Below are 12,777 nucleotides of genomic sequence, written 5' to 3'. Positions count from 1 at the left end.
TCTAAACAATGATGAAGTAAATAATTTGAACATTGAGATTTTTCTTTCTTTAGGCTAGATTCTCAGAAGTGGAGTTCCTAGATCAAAGAGTATGAATATTTTTAAGTCTCATAAAACATATTTCCAAATCACTTATTAGAAAGGTTTCTAGGTTAGAATTTTAAACTGCTTCCCTTTTTGCTTTCTTAGTTTTGAATATATGGAACATATAAGAAGAAAACAGTTAAAATAATAAGGTTTAGCTTTCTACCCCTTTCTAAAATTAATTTATTAAATTCTTATTCTATGCCAGACATGAGATTATCTTATTTATTCCTTATGTGGCAGATATTAGCATCTCAATTTTACAAATGAGGAAACTTGGTCCTAGAAAGTTTTAACAGATTTGCTCAATTTCGGATATTCTAGACTATCTCATGTCAAACTATTTGTGCTTACCCACATACTTACTTAATATACATTTGCTTCAAAACTGCTGCATAGTCATTGTCAACTCACCCAAGTCCTCTTCTACCTAACTGCTGAGTCCATGTAAACACCTGTCCTTGCTTCCTTGCTTCCTTGCCACATATGCTAGAGGCTGGGCTGCCATACCCATATGTCAGGGCACTAGAGAGAATCTAACTCAGCTAACCACCCAGAGCCCTCCTGCTTGGTTCTGTCAGATGCATCTCATCCTTGTGTGATGGTTAGCATGGGGATAAAGGGCTCATACCCTCAGTTATGTCCCCAGTCCTGCTAACAGGGGTGGTCCATTTCGACCCAGCATTGTAACTAGCCAGTCCCTAACCACATAGTAGTTGTTTAAAGAGCATGCTGCATAGTAACTGGAAGGGCATCCTCCTCCCTGGGGATTCTTGGTGGTAAACTTAGAAGCTTGCTGGCTCTTTAGAGGAGAGGTACTTTCTCTGTGTTAGGCTGTAAGTGTTCGCTTGGGCCCATCTTTTTCCCTCAAGAAAACGTAGAACTTGCTGCCAGGTTGGGATTTGACGTAGCAGTTTGCATGTTTGATGTTTATCCCTGTTAGTAAATCCTCTAATTTCTCTTAACCTTTCAGGCTCTCCCTGCTTGTCCTATCCAAGCCACCTGTGAAGCTGCCTCCAAGGAGGAAAATAAGGAAAAAAATCGATATGTAAACATCTTGCCTTGTGAGTGTTTGTAGGGTTTCTTGGAATGTAACCTGAAACTGCATCTCTAGCCAGTTTTGCTGACACTGGAAAGAATCTTGTGATTGATCATAGGAGGGTTGGTAAGGAGGATAAGATCAGGCTTTCTGTCAAGCTGAAATTGCCTTTATGGCTCCCAAGGTGACACCAGGTGCTCACAGAGTCAGTTGGAGTGCTTAATCAGGTTTTTTTGTGGCAGGCCTAAAGTTTCTAGGAGGTTAAGGAGAACTTAGAGGTTTAGTTTCACTCAGACTAGAGAAGAAGTGGGTTGTTATTGGTTTTCTGTAGCACACAAAGAAATTCCAATACAGTGTTCTTGCTTCATAATTTCTTCCCAGAGTTAGCCATTACTAATCAGTTGATCTACAGCCTAATACATTTTTCAAGGCCACTGGTCTCCAGAATGGGATATGCATAATCCAGTGTGATAAAAGAGCAAAATGTTGGAACTTTGCCTTGGTTTTATAATGGCTTTTCACACACACATGCACACACACAGACATATATAACTCTTTAAAAAACTTCTGGTATTTTTTGGGTGCATAATAGAGATCACTATTCTAGGCATTTGTAGATACTTACATCTTATTTGTGTATGAATATATGTATATATTATATATTTTTAAAATGTAATCAGTATATTATATACATTCCTCAGACTGCTTTTCTTTTAATGATGTATATTGTCAGTTCATCTGTTGAGAAACAAAAGTTTTCAATTTCCTCTTTATCAAGTGCTTACTATTCCATATTGTGGATATATCTGAATTTATTTAACTAGTCCCCTAATGATGGTTGAGATGTGTCCAAATTTTTGCTGTGACCAATAGTGCTGCAATGGCATCTTTATACATATGTGTCTCTGTACCATAGGCACAAATGTCTTATCTGGTCCAGTTGTATCAGGACCACTGAGAAATAATATTGGATTGAACTGTTTTAATGTTAACTAATTAATATTTAAATATTAATTACTGGGTTTTTTCCTAGATGATCACTCTAGAGTCCATCTGACACCAGTTGAAGGAGTTCCAGATTCTGATTATATCAATGCTTCGTTCATCAATGTAAGGAACTCAAGCTTTTCTCATCATTACCTTGAAGGACCATCATGAGAGTCAGTGAATACTTTATTGAGCATATTCTAAGAACAAAAGCAGGCTTTGCAATCTATAGTAAAAATAATGGAGAATAGGGTAAGAGTACCTGATACCAGCTAAATCTGGTTCAATGTATCTATCGTGAACCAAGGCTGAGGGAAGAACTGCAACTGGGAGGAAGTTTTTAGGGATGATTTAGAGAATATTCATAGAAATGGTGTGAGAGACTGGAGTATGTTTTATAGATAGTGGGGAAGAAGCTAGTAAAGAGAGAGAGTTTGAAAGGAAGACAGAGAGAGTACATACTAGCAAGAATAAGTCTGACTACTGAAGTAGGCTGCTTGAGAAGAATACTGATGGAATTTGTACACCCACGTTCATAGCAGCATTAACTACAATAGCCAAAAGTAGAAGTTACCCAAGTGTCCACTAACAGATAAATGGATAAGCAAACTGTGGTCTAAACATGCCATGGAATATTACTTGGCCTTAAAAAGGAAGGAAATTCTGACATATGCTGTAACATGAATGAACCTTGTAGACATTATGCTAAGTGAAATAAGCCAGTCACTAAAGGACAGATATTGTATCATTCTACTTCCATGAGGTTCCTAGAGTAGCCAAATTCACAGAAAGTAGAATGGTGGTTGTCAGGGACTAAGGGGTTTGAGAAATAAGGAATTATTGTTTAATAGATACAGAGTTTCAGTCTAGAAAGGTGAGAAATTTATGGAGATGGGTGGTGGTAATGGTTGCCCAACAATGTGAATAAACTTAATGCCACAAAAATGGCTAAAATGATCAGTTTTATGTTAAATGTATTTTACTGTAATTTTTTTAAAAAGATTACTGATGGAAAGATTTCTTCCTCTGGGATTGATGGTAAAGGAAGATATAGAATAGATAGAGATGGTTTGTATATGTGGATAAAGCAAGCTGAGGGAACTCGTCTGTTTTCTCTAAGAAGTAAAGTCATGGCAATCTGGTGAAAGGAGGAGATGGGACTGTGACTTAGAATAATGAAAGTTTAGAATAGCTTCTGAGATCCATAAGAAAGCTGAAAGGGGAAGAAAAGGGCATGTCTAGCTGCAGTGAGGTCCTACCTAAAATGAAAATCATTGGTGTATAGGGCCTTAGCTTTAAGACTTTTTTCCAGCTGTACCCTGGGCTTAGTGGCATGTAGAGAACATATGGTACTCAGACAAAGGGACTGGGCATTGTCATTTGCTACTTCAAGTAGCCAAGGGTTTCAGGTTCAGTAGAGAAAGAAAGTGATGTTAGGAATGAACTAATATGCTAGGAAAAGATGGTGGGATCAAGGAACTAGAGGTCTTAAGAAAGGGAAAGAATAGGGTTGGGATAAGAAAAGAAGAAAGATGAAAGAGCAAGAGGCTATGAGAAAAATAGCCATCATTTGGACTTCAGAAATGGAACCGTTTGGGCATATTTAACAATGACGGTCACATGTTTGCCGTTGGAAGGAAAGGAACCCTGGTAGAGAAATGATCGATGTGGTAAATAAGGGAAATGGAGAGGGGGCTGGTAGTCAGCTTCATTCCTAGGACTTACATCAAGGATTGCGATGAAGAGATTGGGAGGAACAACTTGACTTTAATGTGCAGACGAGTACAGGAATAATCAGAATATTTTCTTCTGCGGGTAAGAGAATATTCAAATAAAATTGGTCTAGACAGGCACGTGTATTTATTTCATAGCCTGAAGGCAGATGTAGGCCACTTCTAGAGTTGGCTGATCCCATGACTCAGTAGCAGTCCTAAGACACCAGGAGCTCCCATCTTTCTCCTGGGATATCTTCAGTCTGTTGGCACTGTCTCATGGTCACGAGATGTCTGCAGTATTTTCGAGCAATCCTTGTAAACACAGTGAACAACACAGAGGAGGAACATTTCTGCTCTTTATTAGGGAGCATTACCTTTCTCAGAAGCCTCCCAGTACACTGCTGTTCAGGGCCAGCAGACCAAGATTATATCACATGCTTAGACCCTCTTTCCAGTAACTGGCAAGGGCTTCAAGAATTTCATGATTTACCTTTCTGGGGATAAGGAATGGTCACCTTCCAAGCCAATAGAGGTAAATGTCCAAACAAAATTGTGGTGCTTTTTGCTGGACCGCCACCACCCTCTTGGACATGTGTTGTATGCAATGTGTCATGCTAGCCACGGTCACCAAGGTGCTAAGCAGGATCCGCTCCCGGGAATGGTGCACATAGGTGTGCATGGAATTCATGGACGACACTAGCCACTCCATCATCTGAAGCATGAAAGGCCCTGTGTGCAAGGGCAACGTACCCACCATAATGGAGTCGGAGCAAGATGCTCAGAGGCTGTGCTGAGTTTGTGCCTGGGTCCTGGATGTCTGAGTAGGCCACATGGCCCAAGGGGATGACATGCGACCATTAATAAAACATTTATATTGTATGTAAAAGAAAATTATGGTGATAATGTCAAAGAAGAAAGGGGAGGAATGGCTTTTGAGTTAGTAACTAGCAGTGTCTGTCATCATAACCAACTTGACTCCTTCCCACACTGAAGTAGAGACAGACAAAAATTAGTTGGATGTTAAGGCTGGTAAGCAGGTAAGATTGGTCTATTCATGGTGATGTTGAGCAAGGCCATAGAGCAAGCAGGCCTCCTTTGGCCATGTTGAGTTGGTACTCACAGTAGGGCACCTTATAATGCCTTGATGGTTATTGGAGAGTTATGAATAGGTGACATGAGAGTTTGGAAGAAGAGAGTTAAATTGGAGGTAACCTATGATCTCAGTGACAATTGAAATGGGGGGGGGGAGCATGTAGTTATCCATGAGTAAGAGTCAAGGATTAAAGAATATTTAGGTTCCACAGTTCATTAAACTCAGTCAACATTTTTTGAGTGGCTGTTGTGTACTGAGCACTGTGGGTAGGCACAAAAGTTATCGAGATAAGATAGGGTCCCTGGTGTGACACACAGGTAGATTGTTTTCTGTAATGTACAATGTGTGTGAAGGAGGTATGACCAGGTTCTGTGGGACTCAGAGAAGAAACATTTAGCAAACCTGGTGATCTAGTAGAGCTTAATATTGAAGGGTAAGTCTGAGTTCAAGAAAAGAAAGATGGGCAGAAACTTCAAAGCAAAAGGAGAAGCATGAGCAAAATCAGAGACTGGAAACAGCAGTCTGATGATACAGGTCCAAGATGGGAAGTCATGGAGCATGAGGCTTGGGGAGTTGGTAGGAACTCCTTCTTGGAAGGCATTGAATGTGAAGTATATCCATTGGGGTTCTTAGTTGCAGACAGGGGAGTCACTTTGTCTACTCTTTTAAGCAGGAAGGAGTTTATTAGAAGATATTGGGTAGCTTTTAAATTTTGTGGGAGATCTAATTAACCAAAGTAAGGTTCTGCTCAGTGAGGAACAGAGCAGTCGGCGATGTACCCAACTACCCCATGTGACTCTCATAGTGAAACTTCTGCACAAGTGCTATGGAAGAACTAGGTGCTTCTGCTGCCATGCTTGCCCAAAGACTAAGTCTTCCTAGCACAGTCACTATCTCACATTGCTCACTTCTACCCCAGGTCCTGTGTGGGAGCATCTGCTAGGAAGAAGCTAGGACTGTGCAAAACTGGACTGCAAGGGGGCATTCTAGGGAATTTAGCTTTTAGCTTATCAGCCTGTGTAGTAAGAAAGTTAAAATAGCAGTGGGACTGGGTGCTGAGTGAGCCACCTTACAGTATCTGTAAATTTTCAGTACAATCAAGGGTTTTGATTAATTTTCTGGGCAATAGGGTAACATCAAAAGGTATTAAAGACAAGAAGTGACATTGCCACATTTGTATATTGGGCACTCAGGTTACCGTGTGCAACATGGATTTAGGAGGGCCAACTGTAGGTTGTTACAGTAGCAGGTTACAGATGATGAGGGCCTGTAGAAAAGTTGGAGAGGAAGTGACAAAGTAAAAACTACTTTGGAGGTAGAATTTAACAGGACTTGGTGATTAATTATATATTTGAGAGAGTGGAGTATATAGAGAATAGGATGATCCATGTGGATGTATCCAGCACACAGTTAGTCATACTGATTTGGAGCTCAAAGGAGATATTCCAAAGCCGTGGTCTTGGAAGTCATTAGAGTGAGAAGATTGGGCCCTGGGACCCAGCAGCCTCTGCCAAGCACATTGAGCAGAAGGCACTCTGGAATGAAATAAATGGAAACTGGGAGAGAAGAGCATCTCAGAAGGCAGAGTAAAGCATGGCAAAGCATTTGGTGGTCAGCAGGGTTCAGTGCAAGTGAGAGATCTGGTGAGGAAGAAGGAGCAGATGTGCCTTGGGCTGGAGTATAGGGGCAGACAGTGTCCTTTGCTGAAGTAAACCAAGGTCACTTGTCAGTCTGCCAGTTAACTTACCAAACCCTTTTTCTCCCCAACTTCATTGAAATACAGTTTTTATAACAAAAATCTGTCTATTTAAAGCATAGAATTCAGTTTATTTTTTTTAAGATTTTATTTATTCATTTTAGAGAGGGAAGGGAAGGAGCTAGAGAGAGCGAGAGAGAGAGAAACATCAATGTGCGGTTGCTGGGGGTTATGGCCTGCAACCCAGGAATGTACCCTTGCTGGGAATTGAACCTGGGACACTTTGGTTCCCAGCCCGTGCTCAATCCACTGAGCTATGCCAGCCAGGGCTAGAATTCAGTTTTTATTGAGTTTACCAAGTTATGCTGCAGTCATCCCTAATTGTTTTTAAAAATTTTAACAGCTTTATTGAGATATAATTCATATACCATAATTTTCACCCATTTAAAGTTTGCAATTCAATGGTCAGTATATTCACAGATATATGTAGCCATCACAGAGAGCTGCAATCACAGATGGATCTTGAGGGGAAGTGGTACCGGGCACCACAGAGTGGTGAGCTAACAGTCAGTGGAAACTGGGACCTGTGTGGTTTGGGGAAAATGAAGATCGCAAAGTGAATCTGACATTGGTCACAGGAGGAAACAAAACAGGCAGTGGCACAGTTGGCAAGTGGGCTTCCAGCCTGGAGTCATAGAAGGAACTGATTTTCTCACTCACCTTTGGATGTTTAAGAGTGTAGAAGGTCTTTGTTTGTTGTTTTTTTAAACTGGTAGGAATGCAGTTACCATCCAGAGTCAGCTGGGATTTGACTTTCAGAATGCAAAAACATCTCAGGACCCAGGGAGCCACATTTATTTCATCAACATAACACAAGGAAGATCAGTAGTTTTGCTTCATTCTAGTTATACGTAATGGGTTAAGCAGTGTTGCCATATCATGTAGGTATGTGTTCATGGGTACACAGGGCACACTCCTGGTGAAGATAGGGTAGGAGGCACTTTGGGGCTGGGCTCTCCACTGTGCTTTCAGTCTATTTATGGCCCATGCACTTGGGTGAGAACTGCAGTAACTTCTCGTGGAGCATGGATATGGTATGGCTTAACATACTCCAAGAACTTCTCAGTTTTAATTACAAGTTTAATACCAAAGCAGAATGCAGCGTCCTGAGTTAAGGCTTTCTGTTTCCATCTTGTAATGATTAAAAGCATTAGAACTTAAAACTGAAGTTACAGCAGGCTTCCTGTTGCTGACTCTAAATATGTCCATCTCAAGGCATAAAGCTTACTGTTTCTGTACCAGGAGGCAGCCCTGCCCTGCTCTGGTTTAAACTGGAATAGGAAGTGGCTCCTGAAACTCATGCTGCCTCCTTTATTCTGCCACTGCCTTGCAGACTTGTATTTCACATCATCACTTGGGTGTGACCGGTGTCCCATTCATGAAACTGCCGCTCATTGCCCATCTTACTGTTGTTTGAAAGGCAATGGGTAATTAACAGTCCTTAAACCAAATAAGTTTTCATTTGCCTGGGACTTCTCAAGTGAGCACAACATTTAAACAATGAGGTTGAAAAGATGTATAACTGAAATAATAAACACTAAATAGGAAGGTATGCCTGTTGTCAGTTTTTCAGAGGCTCCTTATCTGTACCCCCAAGCTCCTGTGCTTTTTCTCACTGCTTTTAGTGGAGAACCCGGAATGCTAGGAGCTGGCCCACCGTACCCACAGGTTATCCCCAGAAAGTTTCTGCACCAGAGTAAAGCAACATCAATAAAATGCCATATTTTACCATGCATAATGTGCACTTTTTGCCCAGACTTTTGAGGGGAAGATAAGGGTGTGCATTATACATGGGAACCAATGCTAAAATTTGGGTGCGTACTATACACTGGGAGTGCATTATGTGTGGCAAAATACAGTTACACTGTTTCCTCCTAGTGTGGGCCCAGCGTCATGTATTGAACCATCACATACGCTTCATCCTTGGAAGGTTCTTATTCATTAACACTAAGCCCCAGATTGGCAGGCTCTGAGAAAGAGTCAGAAACAGGGTCTAGCCTAGAAATTGGTATTTGGATATTCTTTTTTTCTTTTTTAAGATTTTATTTATTTGTAAAGAGGGGAAGGAAGAGAGGAAGAGAGGGAGAGAAACATCAATGTGTGGTTGCTTCTAGAGCACCCCCCACTGGCCCACACCCAGGCACGTGCCCTAGACTGGGAATTAAACCAGAGACTCTGGTTTGCAGGCTGGCTCTCAATCCACTGAGCCACACCAGCCAAGGCTGCGTATTCTTCATTAATAATTTACTTTGAGAAGACTACCTAGATCATGTAATCTCTATAGTCTTTGACTCCCTCTATCTCAAACTAAATGAAATTCTTGTTAATTGCCTGGACCTCCTCACAAGGGAGGCTTTGTTAACTGGTTGGGAGTTTGGAGAATTTGATTTCCAATCCATTTTTGGTTTTCACTTTCTTTTCTTCCTCACTCTCCCCTCCTGCCAGGGCTACCAAGAGAAGAACAAATTCATTGCTGCACAAGGTAAAGTTATAATTTTTTACTCTCAGGTTTATCCATAAGCTCATAGTGGATTTGGGTTATTTCTTTCAAAAGCTGAATAGATTAATCAGAATGCAGTAGCCTTTCTATAATGATCACCACCTGAAAAAAAAATGTGATCTGCTTTGCAAATTTATAACTAAGGTGATCTTAATTACTTATATCCAGGGGTTCTTAAAAGTAGACCTTTTGTAAGTGTGCATAAAAAGACTGGAGAAAGCTATGGTGCAATGGCGCATGCATGGTGTAATGAGGTCTTCTTGTCTTACGCCCGCCATTTGGGGACGTTAGGTTCTAGCCAGGCTGCTTGGAATTCGAATTTGTAATTAGTCTCCAGAAAGGATTGGCCGCCTCACAGGGCCCACGCTGGCTCTTTTCTCCCCCAACTCATGGGCCTGAGTTCCACTTTTATTCATAGATGAGTGGTCTGGGCACCCTCAGAGCAGGGACCCAGTGCTGTGGACCTGCACATGGTCTGCATGCATTTCCGCAGCCTGCTTTGCTGAGGTTTCCTCACCCTTGGGATTGTAGCTAAAATATTTTTATGTTTGCAGCATTAAAAAGTAATTGATGTAGTTATGATCCACGTGAGCCCATTTATTTAGTCACTCAGCAAATGTTTATTGACCATCTGTTATATGCCAGTCACTGGCCTAGGTAAGTGATGAAGATATGTAGAATAAAACGGGATATGGTCCCTGTCTTTTTGGAGCCTTTAAGTAGAGGACTGTTTATAGCAAAATGAGCAGAAATTTTGGTAAGTGGCTCTTGCTCTTCAGTACCAGTAGCCACATGTGGTCATTTAAAATTAAAATTGTAATTAAAATTAAAATTTTAAATTCAGTTTCTCAGTTAAGTAGTCACATTTTAAGACTCACTAGCCATAAGTAGCCAGAGGCTTCCATAGTAGTACAGGTGTAAAACACTTCCATCATTACAGAAAGTTCTCTTAGACAGTACTGTACAGACATAAAATAGAGATGTAAAATAAAATAGTGATCAAGGTAAAGTAAGTTACAAAAAACCTCAGATCCTTTTTACCCTTGCAGACTCCCACTGGGGTCCCACTATTGCCTAACCAGGTCCTGCTTTCCTTTCCTCTGTACTCTTGTAAGGTCCAGTTCAGCTGCCACCTGTTCGGTGACAACTCGGGCACCATCGACCATGTGCGATCTTTTCCTCTCATTACTTGCCTTGGGGCTCTGGTGACTCTAAAACATTTGTTGAATTAAGGTCTCCTGTGACTTCCTGGTTGACTTTTTTTAGACTCCTCTCCTCTGGAACCTTTTCACAGTGCTTCACACTCCTTGAAACTCCTCCACAATTTCCTGACATTCAGTTACCTTGTTTTTTCTCACTTTTCTGAATATTCTTTCTCTGGCCCTTATTCCTCATTCTGCCCCTTAAATGTAGCTTCTCCCCAAATGTGTGGATGGCTGTTTCCTTGAAACTCTCTCTCTCTTTCATGGCACCACTTTCTCTCAATTCTCCTGCCTCTCCATTTGCTTCTCCTTAGTCCTCTTCCCAGAGTTTTTATTCTATCTGAACTTGAATGAATGCTGAAGGTGCCCAGCATTCTATGACCCCTTCTTTTCTCTGTATTCTCTTGGAGAGACCTCGTCTAATACCCACCTCTGGCTGCTGCCTCTCTCAAACTCTCCTAAGCTACATTTCAAACTAATGTTGTACCCCTTCATCTCGATACCCCCACATACTCTTTAGACTTAACGTCAGAAACGAAAATATGACTCTTCCTTAGCCCACAAACTGCCTTCCTCCTGTATTCTCCAGCCATAACCATGACTGGAATGTAATCTGCTTACTCAACCAAGCCAGATTTGGGATCATCCTGATCTTCTGCCTGTCCCTTAACCAATATATGACCACTCCAAAATGAGTGGTCATAACTCCCATTAACTCCCATTTGTCCTCCAGCTATGTTACAGAAGCCTACTGACTGACTGATCCCTCTACACCCCACCTTTGCTCCTTGCATTCCTTCCACAAGAACGGCCTTTCTTAGTGAAAACTTCTGTCAGGACTCTCAGGACTTTCCATTATCTGTAGGACAAGACTTTCTCAGCCTGGCCTCCACCGCTTTAGATTCCGGTGCCTTACCTATCCTCCAGCTCCATCTCCTACCACTTCCTCCGCTCTACACAGTGACCTCACTGAACTCCTCATGTCCCTGAGCGTCCCATGCTCTTTATTGCTGCTAGCTCCTGCTTCTCTGCCTGGAGTTGCTCTTCTCCCTATGTTTGCTTTCTAAACTCCCATCCACTGATCTACCCTAACATACGACTCAAATGTCACCTACCCCCGGAGGTTTGTCCTGACCTTCCCAGGCAGTGGGCCAGTTTCTGTTGTGCACATCTTCCTGGCATGTGTTCACTTCTGTCATTGTTTTTCTTTTTAACACTATTTCTTAAATTTTTACCAAAGGGAATACAAAGTTTTAAGAAAGTCAAAAGGTATTATAAGGATTATAAAAACAAAGTTCTTCCCCCTTTCTCCCTTATACTTTTTAGTCTAATGCAACCATTTTTATCTGTTGACTCCTTCTTATGGTAGATAATAATTTATTTAATCCTCTTACAAACTCCCTCACACTCAGACAGACATGCATATAAATGCCCCTTTTCCCCGGTCTCCCAATAGTTATGATAAATTATAATTTTTTTCTTTTTCCTTTTAGTTTTATTTGGGGGGGGGAGTTAAATTATAATTTGAGGTTAAGATAACATTTGTTGTTTACATTATTATTACTGTACCAATGTTATTCACTACTGATGCGCATAATATTTTTTTTGTTTTGGTTTTCTCTTTTCTGAGAGTTAATGATTGCCCTTTTTTCCTGTTCACTTAGTTTTTATATACCTAGCATTGATTTTTGCCACCCAAAATTCTTCTCTAGAAGTAAAAATTTCCTCTCAATAACCTCAGATACATGAGGTTTACTGTTTTATCTTGGGATCCTCCTAGAGCCATCTTTCTTCAATTCCATCCTGGATTGCTTGCCCGCCCGCCCCCCCGCCGGCAGAGTTATCCCAAGCCTTCCCTTCACCAAACACCCTGGGGGATTCCTTTAGCCTCCCTTCTGTGTTAGATCTTTTTGTCTCTCTCTTTGCTGGCTCCCTCATTTTTGTTTAGAAATCTAGTGGCTTTCTGGGAAAGGTTGTGTAGGAGGTAAATTTTAAATTCTAGCCTGAGCAAGTCACCTAAGCTCTCTGTGGCTGATGACACATCAGAGCATGGTGGGAAGAAGTAAATGAGATATAAAGCACTTAGCCCACTATCTGGACCACAATGTGGTATTCAGTGAACATCATTATTTCTAATCTCAACTATAATGTCCTTGGGAGATACTGTTCATGTTCTCTTTATATTTTGACAGCCTCCCACCTCCTGCTTCACTTCTAGTGAAGTAGTACCTGGCACATACATGGTGGATACATGGGAAATGTTCAGTTAGCAGGTGGGTGGGTAGATCAATGAATTGGATCTTTAGATGAGGATATGTAGGCATAGGTTTCTAAAAGTCAAGAATGAATGTTCCAAATTTCCCAGCATCTTTCTTCCCCTTGCCATGTGTTCTCTTCATTT

General features: G+C 41.2%; 1 protein-coding gene across 4 annotated transcripts in view; it reads left to right on the top strand.

Annotated features, from left to right (window-relative positions):
- The window catches only part of PTPRA (protein tyrosine phosphatase receptor type A), a 142,962-nt gene that overhangs the window by 114,887 nt on the left and 15,298 nt on the right, over positions 1-12,777 (top strand). For all 4 annotated transcript variants that reach the window (XM_036009630.1, XM_028523771.2, XM_036009629.1 and 1 more), the window contains 3 exons: positions 1,058-1,148; positions 2,157-2,233; positions 9,120-9,156. In XM_036009630.1, coding sequence (XP_035865523.1) covers positions 1,058-1,148; positions 2,157-2,233; positions 9,120-9,156 — 205 coding nt within the window. The remainder of the gene's footprint in view (positions 1-1,057; positions 1,149-2,156; positions 2,234-9,119; positions 9,157-12,777) is intronic.

This window comes from Phyllostomus discolor, chromosome 9 (assembly GCF_004126475.2).
Source record: "Phyllostomus discolor isolate MPI-MPIP mPhyDis1 chromosome 9, mPhyDis1.pri.v3, whole genome shotgun sequence".
Lineage (NCBI taxonomy): Eukaryota > Metazoa > Chordata > Mammalia > Chiroptera > Phyllostomidae > Phyllostomus > Phyllostomus discolor.
The sequence above is the reverse complement of the archived record's forward strand: the minus strand, read 5'-3'. Positions and strand labels throughout refer to the sequence as shown.